The 16,334-nt window shown below is 37.2% G+C and overlaps 10 protein-coding genes across 10 annotated transcripts; 6 read left to right on the top strand and 4 right to left on the bottom strand.

Moving 5' to 3' along the window:
- Positions 1 to 57: 57 nt before the first annotated feature.
- FDP41_013653 (uncharacterized protein) lies at positions 58 to 1,550 on the bottom strand (the record flags this gene model as incomplete). The annotated part of the gene is made up of 5 exons (XM_044704307.1): positions 58 to 663; positions 752 to 939; positions 1,048 to 1,139; positions 1,201 to 1,246; positions 1,394 to 1,550. The coding sequence occupies 5 exons, from the start codon at positions 1,548 to 1,550 to the stop codon at positions 58 to 60; spliced, it is 1,089 nt and encodes a 362-aa protein (XP_044565152.1).
- A 355-nt stretch (positions 1,551 to 1,905) lies between these two features.
- Positions 1,906 to 2,757, top strand: FDP41_013652 (uncharacterized protein; the record flags this gene model as incomplete). The annotated part of the gene is made up of 1 exon (XM_044704306.1): positions 1,906 to 2,757. One exon carries the CDS (start codon positions 1,906 to 1,908, stop codon positions 2,755 to 2,757), a length of 852 nt encoding a protein of 283 aa, XP_044565151.1.
- A 61-nt stretch (positions 2,758 to 2,818) lies between these two features.
- FDP41_013651 (uncharacterized protein) lies at positions 2,819 to 6,476 on the top strand (the record flags this gene model as incomplete). Its single annotated transcript, XM_044704305.1, has 6 exons — positions 2,819 to 2,991; positions 3,082 to 3,158; positions 3,233 to 3,420; positions 3,476 to 3,655; positions 3,711 to 4,400; positions 4,452 to 6,476. 6 exons carry the CDS (start codon positions 2,819 to 2,821, stop codon positions 6,474 to 6,476), a joined length of 3,333 nt encoding a protein of 1,110 aa, XP_044565150.1.
- Positions 6,477 to 7,117: 641 nt separating this feature from the next.
- Positions 7,118 to 8,776, top strand: FDP41_013650 (uncharacterized protein; the record flags this gene model as incomplete). Its single annotated transcript, XM_044704304.1, has 1 exon — positions 7,118 to 8,776. The coding sequence occupies one exon, from the start codon at positions 7,118 to 7,120 to the stop codon at positions 8,774 to 8,776; it is 1,659 nt and encodes a 552-aa protein (XP_044565149.1).
- A 368-nt stretch (positions 8,777 to 9,144) lies between these two features.
- FDP41_013649 (uncharacterized protein) lies at positions 9,145 to 10,374 on the top strand (the record flags this gene model as incomplete). The annotated part of the gene is made up of 1 exon (XM_044704302.1): positions 9,145 to 10,374. One exon carries the CDS (start codon positions 9,145 to 9,147, stop codon positions 10,372 to 10,374), a length of 1,230 nt encoding a protein of 409 aa, XP_044565148.1.
- Positions 10,375 to 10,756: 382 nt separating this feature from the next.
- On the bottom strand, positions 10,757 to 11,270 carry FDP41_013648 (uncharacterized protein; the record flags this gene model as incomplete). The annotated part of the gene is made up of 2 exons (XM_044704301.1): positions 10,757 to 10,935; positions 11,111 to 11,270. The coding sequence occupies 2 exons, from the start codon at positions 11,268 to 11,270 to the stop codon at positions 10,757 to 10,759; spliced, it is 339 nt and encodes a 112-aa protein (XP_044565147.1).
- A 289-nt stretch (positions 11,271 to 11,559) lies between these two features.
- FDP41_013647 (uncharacterized protein) lies at positions 11,560 to 12,567 on the bottom strand (the record flags this gene model as incomplete). The annotated part of the gene is made up of 1 exon (XM_044704300.1): positions 11,560 to 12,567. One exon carries the CDS (start codon positions 12,565 to 12,567, stop codon positions 11,560 to 11,562), a length of 1,008 nt encoding a protein of 335 aa, XP_044565146.1.
- An 882-nt stretch (positions 12,568 to 13,449) lies between these two features.
- Positions 13,450 to 14,094, top strand: FDP41_013646 (uncharacterized protein; the record flags this gene model as incomplete). The annotated part of the gene is made up of 1 exon (XM_044704299.1): positions 13,450 to 14,094. The coding sequence occupies one exon, from the start codon at positions 13,450 to 13,452 to the stop codon at positions 14,092 to 14,094; it is 645 nt and encodes a 214-aa protein (XP_044565145.1).
- Positions 14,095 to 14,353: 259 nt separating this feature from the next.
- Positions 14,354 to 15,418, top strand: FDP41_013645 (uncharacterized protein; the record flags this gene model as incomplete). Its single annotated transcript, XM_044704298.1, has 1 exon — positions 14,354 to 15,418. The coding sequence occupies one exon, from the start codon at positions 14,354 to 14,356 to the stop codon at positions 15,416 to 15,418; it is 1,065 nt and encodes a 354-aa protein (XP_044565144.1).
- A 2-nt stretch (positions 15,419 to 15,420) lies between these two features.
- FDP41_013644 (uncharacterized protein) lies at positions 15,421 to 16,146 on the bottom strand (the record flags this gene model as incomplete). The annotated part of the gene is made up of 1 exon (XM_044704297.1): positions 15,421 to 16,146. One exon carries the CDS (start codon positions 16,144 to 16,146, stop codon positions 15,421 to 15,423), a length of 726 nt encoding a protein of 241 aa, XP_044565143.1.
- Between the last annotated feature and the right edge of the window lie 188 nt (positions 16,147 to 16,334).

Genomic DNA, 16,334 nt, shown 5'->3' with positions numbered 1-16,334 from the left:
GTTTATTGTCTATAACAATAAAATTACTCACAAGTATCCACTCCTTTCACCTTAGTATTATTCGTTGTTGCTGTTGTTGGCAAGGAAGGACCTCTTTTGCACAGAGGTTGGACTTGTTTGTTGAGCTCCACTCACGTCAAATGTTAGAGTGATGATTTCTCCTCGTGCTGTCAGAACATTAACTGAAACAGTTTGGTCATCTTCAGCTTTTCTGGGAGCAAAAGAAACAAGTGTGGGGACGTTGGCAAGCCCGTCTTCTCCACCACGATATTCACCAAAGCTCCATTCACTGTTGAAAATATTTGCAATATAACCTCCAACAAATGAAAAACTTGAAGTTCTATTATGAGTCTTGTCGACCAGAGAAAATACGTGAATTGTTCCAGTATCAGAAGAGCATGCTAAAAAGTTAGAGTCATCAGAAAAGGCGATAGAATAGATACGAGCTTGTTTTGATCCTCTTCTCACTTCTTTAACCATTTCTTTGGATTTAGTGTCAAACACTCTAATTAAAGTTCCTTTTTCTGAAGCTGTTGCCAATCGAGTTCCATCTCTGTTGAGAGCGATTTGTGCAATTTTTGAATTATGTGCTAAAATATGCACCTTTTGTTCTGGAAATGAACTTAAATGATTCACCACCACCATTCCAATTTGTACAGAGGGCTGTTTTATGATAAAATTGAGAAACGTTGAGAGAAAGGCATTTAAGGCTGTACAGTAAATGCAAATTGAGCCCAATCTCAGTACTTACATATGCCAAAACAATGTGTTCGGTGTCAGGAGAAATTGCAACCAATCCATTTGGATTTTCAGTGGTATGATCTCGTCCTCGTTCTTTAATGTCATGATCGTACACAATGACTTGATCCTCCAAAACAACAACCAATAAATTCTTTTGCAATTTTACAGCCTTGATTGGTTTGTTGCCAGTCAATATTTCTTTAGTTTGTAATTGTAATTATTATTAAATAATAGGAATCACAAATTATATTAAGCATAAAATTGATGCGATGACTGGTCAAACGAATCGTAAGATTGAAATCATACCTGATATACACTTTTTTTGGCTGTCTTCCCACAAAATAACACGATCAGGGTTGAAAGCTGGTCTTGGTCCACCGCCAACCAATGCGAAAATGCTAAATAATTACAACATAATGTTGATATTCGGAAATTGAAACCAAATAAAGTTAGACTTACTTGGATTTAAAAAGCATCTCTACAATGCCAATTCCTCCATTGAATACTATAATATTGTATCGTTTGTGTATAGGTTTTATGTTCATACATATGACAACATGTTGTGATCGCATGGTGTGATGATTGAAAACGAATTGATCGGAAATAAATCAAGAACATAAGAACGAACGAAAGGAAAGTTGCCAAAACTTACACATCTTGGTTCTTTCCTTCAAGTTCTGGGTAGAATATACATAAAAACCTTGTTCTGTACCGACAGCAAAAAGGCTGTTCAATTGATTAAATCCAAAGAACAAAATGTTCTTTTCCTTGTCCTCCACGATTTCATGTTTTGCTCCGCTGTCTTGCATGGATGTTGATTGTTGAACAACTTCATCAAGATCAGACAACCCTCGGGATGATGGAGACGGTTGATTGTCGGTGCTGTGGTTGTTTGCGAGTTGTTTGTAGTAATAAACGTTCATGAAAGGTTGCTGCTCCACTGTTGATTTTTTGTTGTTGTGGTTATTAGAATGAAACGAGAGTCTCCCCACAGAGTTTCGAAGGGAACTAATTTTAGTCTCTGTTTGGTGCTGCACAACGCACAAAAAACAAAAGAAAAGGAAGTTGGTAAATCTTTTCAGAAGGTTCAATTGAAAGAGAATTGCAGCAGAGTTGAAAAGCATATCACAACCATTAAGGAATGAAATCTCTTCCAATTAAAAAATGAGTTCATCATCACCCGCTTATTACGATGAAGAAATTGAGGAAATTTGTAAGGAAATCTCAAAGAAGATTGTAAAGGCAAATAAGGGGGCTGTTGAGGGAAAGAGGCAAGCCTACTTTGAAGAGATTGATAAAGATATGGAGAGAGCAAAGAAGGCTTTCAAAAACATGTATCGGCTTGTGAGGAAAGAAGGTGTTGATCAGACCTGGAAGAAGAAACTCTCTCAACACCAAAACGAAATACGAAAATTGGAGCAAAATCTTGCAACAGCAAAGGATAAATCAAATAAGGATGATCTTCTAGGCACCTCTACCGCAGGCAGCAATGAAAAGAAGAAAGATCCATCCAAAAAGAAACGTCGGGATGAAGATGATGAGGTTGTAGAGGTAGTGGCCTCGGAGAAGGCTCAGCAAAACAAATCACGAAATGATCAGATTGCAGATGAGCTTTTCAAGGAAATTTATGAAACGCAAGGAGACTCGCTCGACATTGTTAAGAGGCTGATCGATAAAGCAGATGAAACAAAAACGATTGCTGCCGAGTCCATGGAAATCCTGAAGAGGCAGAGAGAACAACTCGAGAAAATAGACAAGGAAATGGATGAATTAGGAAGTAATATTAAGAGAGGGACGAATGAAATTAAAAGCTTTATGAGAAGACTTGCCACCGACAAGCTCATCATGATCTTGATTTTGTTGGTGGTATTGGCAGTGCTAGGCATCATTATATGGAGAATTGTTGATTTTGTCATTAAGAAGGTTTCACCTCCTCCCAACAATAATAATAACGGAAACAACAACAATGGAAAAGTAACACCATCCCAGAGTCCAAAGCCTGCAAATTACCAATAAACAGTCCCAATATGAGATGACCATCGTTGAGTCGAATTCTCATCACAAAAAAACGACAGCAATGGTTCGAACACCCACCACGCCACAACGAAGAGCCAGCACAGCAAAACAGGCTGCTCCCACCGAGTCATCTGCAGCTGCCGCTCTCGGAAGTATGTCTTCCTATGAGTCAATAGGAGATTTGTTCAAAAAGTATTCCATAAAACAGATCCGAATGTACAAGGAAAATATCGAGTATGTATCAATTAATTGATTGATAATTAGCAGACAAATATGTGTCATTAACAATTATTATTTGAATTAAATTATTATTGAAACTAACAGCGAAGATATTTCTCTTAAACAAAATCAACTTCGTGATCTAGTGGGAGAGAGGTACAAAGATATTATTGAAGCAGCTGGTATGTGATTATCGATGACGAAGAAACATAATTTTTAATATTTATCAATATTCTTTACGATCATCATCATGTAGACTGCATGGAATCGATTCAACAACTATGTTTGGCTTCAACCAATCAGTTCGTTGAAATGACCACACTTATCGATGAGTATAAAAACAAATCCTTCGACAACCCTCCATCGTCACAACTTGTGGGCAATATTACAGAGAATATCAATCCAAAATTGCAATACAAGAATTTATCACAAGTTATTGATTGGGTGAGTAGTGCATTCGTGTTTTGATCCTATGTTATATTACTATGATATCTTCCAGCTGCTAATTTGTGTGGAGAGTAACATGTACTTTTATGGCTCCGTGTGTTGTATCGTAATTGAGAAAATTTTGAATTCCAACATGGCAATGTCATCTGTAAAGATTCGAGAATTTCAGAGGCTTAAGAAAAAATTGGTTGTAAAATGTAAAAGCGCCTTAAGATCTCAAACTAGTGACATGGTACGTACAATTTTATAGCTTCATAGCGAATTGTAATTGAATAATAATTTTTCAGAATTACATTCAATGCTTACTCTCTCTAATGTTGTGTGAAAAACAAAACGGTGAGGATGTGCTTCGCTCGTTTTTACATGAGCGAGAATCATTTATGGATGAAGCCGCAAGATGCAAAGATGACATTCCAACAAGCACAAAAATTGAAGTGATCGATATTATTTTTGACATATTTTACGATACAATTTTTATTTCGAACAACTTATTTAAATGTAATGATGATGAGATATTTTTGAATCAATTTTTTAGAAAACTAGTAGACATGAATTTCCTGAATGTTTCTGCAAGAATGAGCCTCATTCGAAAGCAAGATCATCAATTTGATTTACTCAGTAACGAGAAAACTATTTCAACTCTATACAAGGGAGCTTTTCCTAAAATTTTCAAACTATATGCTATCACTTCTGTGGAAAGTACAATGAATTCTTCATTTCACTCCATCGATCATGAAATTACTGTCCATAATTGGATAAAGGAAAAGGTCGAATATGTGAGAAACCTTTTTAACAATATGATACACCACACACAAAATATTCATGATCTTGTAGCGATTAAAAACAAATTGAGAGAAAAGATTGTTGATAGCTCTACCAAGGAAGCCGAAAAGAGGTTTTCAGTGATTTTAAAGAGCTGTTGTGGATTTTCTCCTGAATTTGATAACGAATGTGCCGTAAAAAAACTTTGGAAAGATGTAAGTACATTGTTAAAACCGTGTGGTAAATATTTACTGTGAACATTAAAGACTGTTATAGGCCAAATTGAACCTAGGAGTCTATGGGACTTTTTGCACAGCTCGTGCATCAAGAAAAAACACTCACTCATCACCTCTCAACTCCACTCTCTCACATTTAATATAGAAACTACTGAAAGCATTACTTATTCCAACATTGGGGAGGAAATATGGAAAACTCCAATCATTGAAGCCGATTTACTATTTGACAGATTCATCAACAATAGTAAGAAAAATTATTTCTCAACAACAAATTCTGAAGACAAGACCACTTTCAAAAGCATCATTACTGTGCATGGAACTACTAAGGAAGTGAGAAGAAAAGTTAGACATGAATTGTTTGAAGAGCAGCTTTTACCACTTTGCAAAGACATCTTTGAGCTTATCGACGATGTTCAATCTCCAGAAGAGCATGCTGAATTACAGAACTTGATTCTCGACGAATTTTTTCGATTTTTCAATAATTTAGTTTTTTCAATACAAGAAGCAATACGGAATCCAACCACAATCATGCGTGATTCAACTGCATCATTGATTGACAAACAACTATACTGTGCCAGAGTTCTCCAATCGCTAAGAAAATTATATATTGATCTCTTTTTGGAAATTTATACAAGACTGTCATTATTTGGAAATGGTGAAGATTCTTTTGTTTCATTGATGAGAAAAACCAAAACACAAATAGCAAACCTCAAACAAAAATCTAAAAAGGCAACCCCCTTAAAGGAAGATATGACAACTAATCACCTCCTCAAATTCATTGAGATTGAAAATAGATTCGGATCAGTTTATTTGGAAGCATTTGAGGATTGGATTAACAAGCAATCGGAACATTTCGCCAAACAGATACAACACGAGTTAGATCATGACCAACAATGGAACAAACCCACACGAAAAGAACTGTGGCAAACTTTTTCCAACGAGAAAGATGGAGAAACATTCAGTCTACCGTTCAGAACATCATATTCTGTCTTTCATGCGTTACATGAACTGTCTATTTCTATTTACTCCATCGGAGATTTCAACATTGACAAGAGTGTCACAGACAAGTTATCTGAGGTCACAGCATATCGTGTATTCAGCACTTACCTCCATTGGCTTGAACGTAAAATAGAAGAGGCAAAGACTCTACAGAAAGAGCAAATCGATGAATTGAACACTAGTAAGGAACGATTATTAGAAAATTCCACAACAACAAGGACGGATAAAACACAAGAATCTTCCGATCTTAACAAAATTGAAGAGATTGAAATCAAAGTTTTGAAAGAAGGTCCCATTCCCACAATGGAAAAGATGATCTGTGAAGAAGGTTTCTTGCAAATCCTTTTCGATGTACGATATTTGGCACATGTATTTTTTGGCTCTCAACTCACTTATGAAAAGCTTTCTCTCAAACCACCTTCCGCACTCGACAGTAACGAGAAATTATTTGTCAAGTTGGGAACACTAATTTTGGACCACATTGATCCCATTAATTGGGAAACCTTTGAAAAAGCATTTAACATTTCTGTCTTGCAATGTGTGAACAGGAACTTGTTATTCACACCCAATTTGTGTAAAACGAGTCTGTTACCGCTGACCAAGGATCAGACACCACTGCTTGTAGGTTACGACTCTCCACTACTGGTTGCCAATATGTCCCCTCAACAACAACTTGGAATTTCAAGCAGCGACAATGATGCCTTCTTCAAATTATGCAAGCCAGAATCGATCCCCATTCACCTATTACCAATACCAAAACGAGAATTAAGGATGAATTACATGAGCAACAACTATAACAATTCATCACATCACATTAATGAGCATTTCCAAGACTCTTATGTCCTCACCACCTCCAATCATGCAGCATCATTTGTTTCTGAACATGGTTTGCCACACGAGGCAGGAAGCAAAACCGACAACACCTCATCATCTGAAACTTCTGCTGCAACAGTTTTTGGCAGCTTTTTCAGTTCTCTCATCTCAGCACAGAATCAACAAAAAACAGAGACAGAAAAAGAGACACCCTCAAGAGGCTTTGCTTTCACGTGGTTCTAACCTGGATGAACGTTATATCTTGATTTATAGCATGGAAAAGTAGAGCCAAATTCTTTGGGATTACACATAATGGCATATAAACATATTTTGTTGAATTGACAAACCTACCCAAAACCCAAACAACAACCCAAACCCAAACCACAACTACAATAACCCAACAAATAAACCCATCCAAACCAAGAACAACGTTTTTTTGATAAGTAGTTGTTGAGATCAGACTCACAAAAAAAGTATGTTTGTATGCCATTATCTATCACCTCAAATTCTTTACAAAGCCACTATTTGATCCACGTTGTGAAACAGAAACCGTGAGAACGAAAGTGTGGATCTTGTTGATGAGGTTATGAACAATAGATTCTAGCTTTCAAATTTCAAATTGAAGAATGTCATTATAAAATTAAGGTTGTTGTGCTTGATATGAAATGTATTTGAAATTTTTATGGAAATATTCACCATTGTCTTGTGCATTCTCAACGCAATTTTTGGATAACGCCAAGCCAGTTCCGCTGGAGAACACGATTTTAGCTAATTCTGGACTAATTCTAGTCCATTATCCAAATGAATCTCAGTCCACTCCAGTGAAAAAACCAGTCGCGAAGCCCACTGAGACTCTAATCATAGATTTGGAGATTACGAAAAAAATGACGGAATCCATCCAATCCGCGTCCCTACAACAACCATCAACACAGGAAAAGAACACTACCACACACCATGCCGAATCCATGGTGGATGTTGCATCGGACAACAACAAGTCCACTACACCACAACAAAAAAGAGTGAAGAAAGAGAAAACCTCCTCTGATGAGAATTCCCAAGACGGAAAGAAGAAGGAAGGAAAAAGAAAACAAAAGAAGCCTTCCAAGAAAGATGACTCTGAAAATGGCCAAGTCATCAATGGAAATGACACTCAAGATGCTGCATCATCTGATGACTCTCATCAAAACCAATCACAAGAAAAGAAGAAGTTTGCCACTAGTGAAGAGTTAACGACTAGAATTTCCGAAATCAAGGCTAAGCTATCGGAACAGCCTAAAGAGCAAGAAGTTCAAGAGAAAATTAAAAAAATACAAAAGAGCATTGAGGACAAACAGGATCATATCGAGAAGATTCATCAGAAACTTTCAAAGGTTATCGATAATCTGAAGCGTCTAGATGAGCAAAAGAAGGCTGCATTTGATGAGGTAAACAAATATAAGGACATTATGAATCAAAATCGTAATGACAAGGACCGTATCCAAATTCAAATCAATCAAATTGAACAGGAAATTGTAGAATTAAACGAGACCATTGAGGAGTCTGGCAGTGATCTCAAGGAATCCAAATTTAGAAATGCTCGAGAAATTGAGGCTGAAATCAAGTACCTTGATGAAAAACAACAAACTGAAACTCTCTCTGTAAAGGAGGAGAAGTCCATAATTGCCAAGATCAAGAAGCTCAACACCCTTCTAAACAATTTTGAAAAGATTTCAGACCTCAAAAAGCAAGTCAAGGAGAAAATTGAGGCAAAGAGACTCCTCTCACAACAATTAAGAGAACTCAACGAGTCTGTTAAAGAAAAAGTTGACGAGCGCCAACAGTATTTCAACCAACTCACTGAAATTTCCAAAAAGAAGGAAACTGTTTTAGAAGAGAAGAAACATTTAGAATCACAACTCAAAACCCTCAAGAAGGAGGTCAAAGCTCTTTTCGATGAGAACTATCAGCATCAATCCTCTTTAAGAAAATCGTCATCCTCACAAAAGAAGCTCACTGAAACCCTACACAAATTGCAAGACCAATTAACCAGACAGAAACAATTCGAACAAAGAAAAAAGCAACAACAAAAACGATTGGAGGAGAGACAAGCTCGAGAACAAGAGTTGAAAGAAACCACCCAGCAATGGGAACAAGTTCAAGAGAAGGAGCCTGAAAATCCATACGAAGAAGAAATCAAAGTTTGTGATGCTCTCCTTGACTATTTGCAAAAATTGAGAACGAACAAGAAGCTTCGTACTCACAAGATTGATTTGTCATCTCTTCAAAGCAACAAACAAAAACAACCAACCATTTCTCTCCAAACTCTCAATCATCCTGTTGACAAGTTCAACCAATTTAGCGCCTTGCGTGTGACTGTACCTAGAACCATTGAAGATGTTCCTCAAGCCATTGAAGCCATTGAAAAATTGCGCCGTTTCTACAAGCCCAAAACCTCCCAACCTTCAGAAAAGATTGATGTTGCTTCTATTTTTGCCAACTTTGCTCCAATTACCACTATAGAGACTAGCGCAACAGCAGACATTGTAGACATTTTGGACGAGTAAATTAATGTTCGGTCAAATCGAATCATGCATCCGTTGTTGTTGTTGTTGTCGCACGTTCGTGTATTCAATGTACATTCGATCTCGAGTGCGATTCATTCAATGATGGATTCATATTCGTCCAATTTCCCAAATAAATAAACAAATATCCTCAGCAGCACTCAAAAAACGCGAATTTTCCATGATGCATTTCTAGACAAGGGGTAACGCCACCCAGGCATGAGAACACACACGATTTGCAAATCTCCTACATGAATCATCACCACATAAAACAAAAAGCACTGTTTGCTCCATCATCACCACCAACCTTGGTGTCTGTCATCTTTTATCCACTCATATATATATTGAATTATATTCACACCACACTCAACATGACTTCCTTCCCCAAAAACAAGATCAAAGTTTTGCTCTTGGAGAACATTTCTCAAACAGCGGTTGATCTCTTCTCACGAGAAACCTTCTCCGTCGAGAGCCTCTCAAAATCTCTCTCCGAAGAAGAACTCATCCAAAAACTGAGCACTGAAAACATTCATCTGCTCGGAATTCGTTCCAAGACTAAACTCACAGAAAGAGTCATTGAGGCTGGATCCAAAAACAAATTAAAAGCAGTCGGTTGTTTTTGCATTGGAACGGACCAAGTGGATTTAGAGGCATGCGAGAAGAGAGGAATTGCTGTGTTCAATTCTCCCTATGCCAATACAAGATCGGTGGCTGAATTAGCCATGGCAGAAATTGTCATGTTGGCTCGGAAAGTCCCCGAACATATTCAATCCATGCATAAAGGCAATTGGTACAAGATTGCCCGAGATTGCTATGAGGTGAGAGGAAAGACTCTCGGTATTGTGGGGTATGGTCATGTTGGAAGTCAATTGGGTTTACTGGCTGAAGGTTTCGGAATGAGTGTGATTTACTATGATATTGAACACAAGTTACCATTGGGTAATGCCAAACCAGTGGAAAGCTTAGAAATACTCTTAAAGTCTTCCCATGTGGTTTCGTTACATGTTCCTAAAACTGAACAAACCAACATGATGATTAAGGAAGAGCAAATTCGAATGATGCCACCCAAGAGCTTCTTTTTGAATTTGTCTCGAGGAAGTGTCGTGGATGTTGAGGCAGTGGCTCGTGCTCTTCGAGATGGTCACTTGATTGGTGCTGCCATTGATGTCTTTCCAACCGAGCCCAGTAAAGATGGAGAGGGTGTCTTTGTTTCACCATTGCAGAACTGCCCAAATACAATTCTCACTCCACATATTGGTGGAAGTACCATTGAGGCACAAGACGCCATCGGTAAGGAAGTGGCACAGAAATTAATTCAATACATGAATGAAGGATGTACGGTGGGCTCTGTGAATTTCCCACAAATCAATCCAGTGCACTATGATGGATGCCATCGTTTGTTGCACATTCATGTAAATCGACATGGTGTGTTGAAATCGATCAATGCCTTGCTGCAAGATTACAATGTGGTGAGTCAATTATTGGGAACTACCAAACATATTGGTTACATGGTGATTGAGGTCGATAAGAATGTGGCTGATGAGGTTTTTACTCAAATCAATGACTTGGATTGTACCATTAAGGCAAGAGTGTTGTTTTAAATTATTACTGATGATTTATTCCTGGAAAAACAGGCATATACTCTTGTACAGAAAATCTACTATTACTATCTGTGTAAATATTTTTGTGAATAATACATCATCCGTTACAGAGAGAGATGGAAGTAAATCTTGTTCAATCAATCAGAAGTGAAAAATCAATGACAGTTCCATTAAACTACATGTTTTCCTCTCTTGGGAGACTCTTACAAAACGACGCTGTTCTTCATCAAATCTCTCATTTAGATTCAAGTCGTTCATAGTCAGACTCAAAAAAAGCATTTCTCGCGTTAAAAGGTGAGAGCATCTGCCATTGCTAAACGTAACTGGTGACACGAAACTGGTAGTAAGTACTGTGACGAGCAGCATCACATCATGAAGATCTTCACTCGTCCAACTTCTTTGGATTTTCATAGGGCAACCCAGTTCTCTTTTTCAATTTGTCAACTGCCAACAGAAACGATGTGGCATCCGATGATGACAATTTCAAAAACTTTGTTAAATAGTACCAACTGCATCCCTTCTCCAATAAATCCGATCCTGACCACTCTTCTTGTTTCACTCCTACAATTATAGTCCACCATATGAACATTTGCACATCACGATTTGTAATGGAATATTTCCCAACGATCACCATTAATTTCAATCATTCATTTCAACATCATATTCGTAGCACATTGTGATTCCATCCGTATATATTTTCTCTTCCTTTGGTTCTCTCTCAAACATTCTTACTTACGTTTTAACACTTTTTGTGGAATTAATTCTGGTTCCGAACAGAGAAACACATGAACTTGTTCGTAGGTCCAATGCGACACGTTGGGCTCAGTTTTTAAAATGTTTGTTAATTCATCCGTTGCCCACTGAGAATTGTTGGTTTTCGATGCAAATAAAAACATTTTTTGAAGGTGAGCGGATTTTTGTGAATCAAACAAGGTGCCGATTATCACCAACATTAAATGACAAGTGACAACTTGGTTATCCCTGACACATAAACAACGGACACTGCCATAATATATTCACACGAACAATTTTAATTCAAAGAGATTCTCAATAAGAATAATAACAACATTATACATGCATGAGGAATGAACAACAATCAAGCAACATTTTCTTCTCACTCAAGTGTCACATCAACCATTTCTGTCATTGACCGTTCATTCCTTTCATTCGCAACAATAAATCGAATTAAACAGCAATTCCTTGTGCCTGTGAAGTCCATTGTCTCACCACATTCTTCACATTGGTCTTGGAAATGGTTGGCCACACTTGATTATCCAATTCTGTCAATCTTCCCTGTCCCATTAAAATCACCTTCATGTATTGTAAATAATAATACAAAGTCATATCTGTTCCTTTCACTTCTTTCAATCTCTTATTTAAATCTTCCAAATTACCACAATTGGTAATCTTCAAGTCATGACCCCAAATATCTCTCAACCAATTTCCCAATTCTCTAAATGTAATTCTTTCTGTGTAAATGCAAAGGAATTGATTTTTGAATTTCTCAAATTCTCTTCGAGCAATTAATTCACTCACAAATTTGGCAACATCTTCATAGGTACAGACTTCAAATTCTTCATTACCAGTTCCATAGTAATTCATTTCATTCTTTTCACGATTAATGAGTTTACAATCTTCAAAGAGTAACTTTTCAATGAAAACTCCACACAAAATGCTCACCCAATTCAAAGAACTTTGATTAAGGAGTTGATGGACTTGTTGACGGACTTGAATTCGAGGCAAATCTGTCAAATCAGTGGTAATGTTTCTAAAATCAATGGAAAAGTCCGATGGAATGTAGAATCGAACACCTGCTTTGACACAACAATTGATCAAATTCTTCTCAGCGGTTAACTCTTCATTGGGATCAAAGAAATTCATGCAATTCAAGACCATGGTGAAATCTTTGAGAATTTGAGAGAGTTGATCCAAATTACCATTCAAGACGTCAAAGGTGATAATTTGTCCATTCAATTTCTTTTCCCAGAGAGAAATCTTGTTTCGACTTTCTTCAGGACACAATAAGGAGAGTTTGACTTCGTTTTGGTGGTTTTCACACAAGTATTTGGTAATGCAGGAACCCAAGTGACCAGAAGCACCGACAATGAGAACCTTTAGATCATAGTCAAACTTTTCCTTAACACCGCTGAGATCTTTTCTTTCGGTGGAGGAGGTGAATTGAGTCTTTTCCATGTTGAGAGTAATACACAATGCTTATAGGAGAGAGTGTTTGGTTTTTGGGATTGAGTATTGATTCAATCTTATTCAGAGAGTTTCAATTTTTTGTGCGGTGAGAAGGGTGTGGTAAAATCAAAGTTGTGAAAAGACGATTCGAAAATGGGCAATTTCCAAAAAAGTCAAAATTTCAAGAGAAGAATTTGGAAATCATACAAGATTTGGCTTTTCACTGAAAATGCACTCCAAGAAAGTATCGCTCCAAATTGGGACAGTGATACAACCAAACCTATGAAAAACGTTCGAAATTTTCATTTTCCAAACTTTACCTCTTCTTCTGTAAAGTTTGGAAAATCCTTAACATCAACCACGTCACTAGAGACCTTCAGAAATTGAATCTTCTTCCAACCGAATGTTTGTTTCTTTGATTTTTGAATTAAACTTTTCAATTTGACGAACAGGAATCTAGAAATGAGTCTAGCTCATTTTCCGTCAAATCTGAAGACAAGGAAGTGTTCAAAATATTTGATGTTGGTTAAGAATTATTAAACTTTCAAATTAAAAGTCAGAGATGACCATGTGGATGTTACCCTCTGTTCTGTAAAGTTTGGAAAATGAATCTTTAGTCCTTTCAATGAGATGTGAAATAATTGTCTTTGAACTTGGAAACCTAGAAGAGAACTCTCCGATCCTCATTCGAACTCCTTTCATTCCTCTGAACCATTACCACCACTCTCATCACCACATGGTTTTAATGAACCTGATCGACAACGATCATTATCCTCTCATTCGGTTCGATCCATAGCTCATCCAACATCTTTTTCACATCCAATCTGTCATGACAAGACTCTCATGAATCATTCTTCACACAATTCATCACATCTGAACTTAATCCAAGAAATGGATTTCTCAACCACACACGACAAGAAGGAAAAATGTCAACTCTTGAATCAGAAAATGAAATTTGGAATGAATCATGGCGGCGATCACTCGAAAAGGAATTCATCTGATGCAAAGAAAGAAATCTCAAACAATCCAAAAGACACTCATCGAGATTCATGTTGCAACATGAATGATCATCTTTCAAGCAATCCAAAACTTCCTAAAAAGGAAAGAGGCAAGAGGATGATGAAACAGAATGTGCACAAACACTTACATCATCAAAACATGAACCATGTTGGTGGTGATGATGAAGGTGTTTCAATTGCTACCTTGAGTGATCTCTCAATGAATCTCCACCAAAAACATTCACCTCAACACTCAACACTTCACAAAATTGGCAAACAAAACAAGAGAATGAAAACCTTGTCCTCCAATCTCCATTCCACAACTTGTACTTCCAACCACTCCAAGAACTCACAAGCAAGAAAAACAAGTAGCCATTCCTTATTGGTTGCTTCCAACAACACCATCCATTCAACGACCGCATCAACAACAACTACAGAAACAATTGGAAGTGCGACCATTTCATCAATTGGAACAAGCAGGACCTCTTCTCCCAATGTCTATTACAGAGGTCATATTTCACATTCAAAGAAGAGATGAAAAGTTTCTTTTGAAAATGCAGAAACTTTTCATCTCTTCTTTGAAAAAAAATGGTAAAGAGAGCAAGAGGAAGAATTGATCATCATTGTTCATCACCTTCATTGTTGCTCTTTACAAAGTATCTGATTTGCATCGGACTTGTGCTTTTCATTGCTTGCGATTGATTTGGAATAATCTCTGCATCATCATAAGGTCTTTATTTGTGCAAGGAAAATATATCAACAGAATACCTTCTAATAGAAGAAGTAAATTTGTAAATATGGAACAATATCGTGTAACACGAAGAAATTCTCCAAAACAAGAGGAATGGTTGGCTTCGGGAGTGGAATGGAAATTAATTAATTTTGATCAACAACAAGCAATTCCTTCTCCGAGATTTGATTTTGCTGTTGCATCCACTCCGGATCATTCTCTTTCGTTTCTTTATGGTGGAGTCAATAATAGTTGGGGTATCATGAACGATTTTTGGATTTTAAATCATCAAAATTTGCAATGGACGAAAATTGTCAAAGACAGTAGCGATGATTTGTGGCCGCCTGCATTAAGGGACGCTGCTGGAGTGTTTTGTTTGGGAGAATTCTATTTGTTTGGAGGAAAGAGTAATGGTGGCACTGTGAGTAGTGATGTGTGGAAATTTAGTTTGGCTCTCCGAAAGTGGAGTATTGTAAATAGAGGAAAAGATGAAGAACAAGCTAAAATTGCATCAAAATTTGGTCACTCTGCCACTTGCATTGGCGGTAGCTTCATTATCATCTTTGGGGGTAGCGACAAGAACAACAATTTGTATAATCAACTCTATTTATTTAGCAATGGAACATTTACTGAAATTGAACCAAAAGGACAAGACAGAATTTCTCCAAGAATGTATACTCCAATTATTTTCAATCCAATCGATTCATCTCTCTATGCATTTGGTGGCTATGTGAAAATTTCAGCAAACGAAAGCGCAAACAATGATGAATTATGGCAATTCGATTTATTGGCTAAACAGTGGAAGCAAATTGAAAAACAACACTCTGCAATTTGGCCTCCTGCAAGAAGTGGACACAATTTGTTCAAGACCTCACAATTTTCTAACAATTTCTATATATTCGGTGGTGAATTACTGAATGGTCTTGGTACCAATGATATGTATTCTTTCAATATTCTCACTTCTCAATGGTCAGCAATTTCAATGGATGGAAATACAGCACCATCAGGAAGATTGGGCTCTGCTTTCATTCAAAAATCTTATTCGAGTGAAGAATACATTCTATTTGGAGGTGTTTCTGGTTGGACCAACACAAAGATATTAGGTGACGAATGGATTGCCTCACTACATTAATATTATTTGCGATCTTCCTCTATTTCCTTTAAATCTTCAAAAAATCCTTGATAACAGGTTTCTAAGGTTTGTAAACTTAGGGCATTCACCACAGATTCTTCAATGGCTTTTTTGTCATGTTGTGTTCCATTCTCATAATGATACCTTATGACGTTCATCAGGTAGTACAGCTCAATAGAAGGATCTTTCTTGTTTTGAAGGCCAAATTGTTGGAGAGAATATTTTGGTCTTTCAATGTCATCTTGTGTGATGGTAATATATTCCTCTAAAATGTGTTTTTTACCATTTACTGATTCATATGGTACACAAATAAATCTAAATTTGGGTGGAAAACTCTCCCATCTCTCGCTGCTAATGATGAAGCCAGTCTTTTCACCATTTCGCATTTTGACATGAAAGTCTCCACAATGTGGAAATTTTGAGAGACAATTCAGTTTGCTGCATTGCTGAAAAAACGTTCGTTCTTCTCTACTCAACAATTCAAAACTTTCCACATTGCTAAACCATGATGAGCTTCTCGAGGCATCCCATGTTTTGGAGGATACATAAATCATAAATTTGATATTCTTTTTTGAAGGAGAAAAGGACATCTTGAGAATCATTTTGGGATCCGATGTGGCGGTATTTAATCGAATGAATCTCGATGAATGGACAACATATTCTTTCCAGTCGTTTTTGAGAGGTGGTGGTTCGTGAATGGTCGTCCAAGTCAGTTTGGATGTTTTCATTTTTTTTTGATCGAACAGCTGCCCGCATATGGCCGAGTGGTTTTTCTGGAACTGTGGCAGCTAACTGGTCCAGCGTTCGAATCCCAGGGGTTGCTGCTGTTATCGTGAGCAGTTTAAACACCTTTACTTCCGGGGTGCCTGCTAGGAAGTCACTACGTATCTTACGTTCGGCTTGTAAATAATGTACA

Source organism: Naegleria fowleri, assembly GCF_008403515.1.
Source record: "Naegleria fowleri strain ATCC 30894 chromosome Unknown tig19, whole genome shotgun sequence".
Classification (NCBI taxonomy): domain Eukaryota; phylum Heterolobosea; class Eutetramitea; order Acrasida; family Naegleriidae; genus Naegleria; species Naegleria fowleri.
This window is presented reverse-complemented; position numbering and strand designations above follow the sequence as displayed.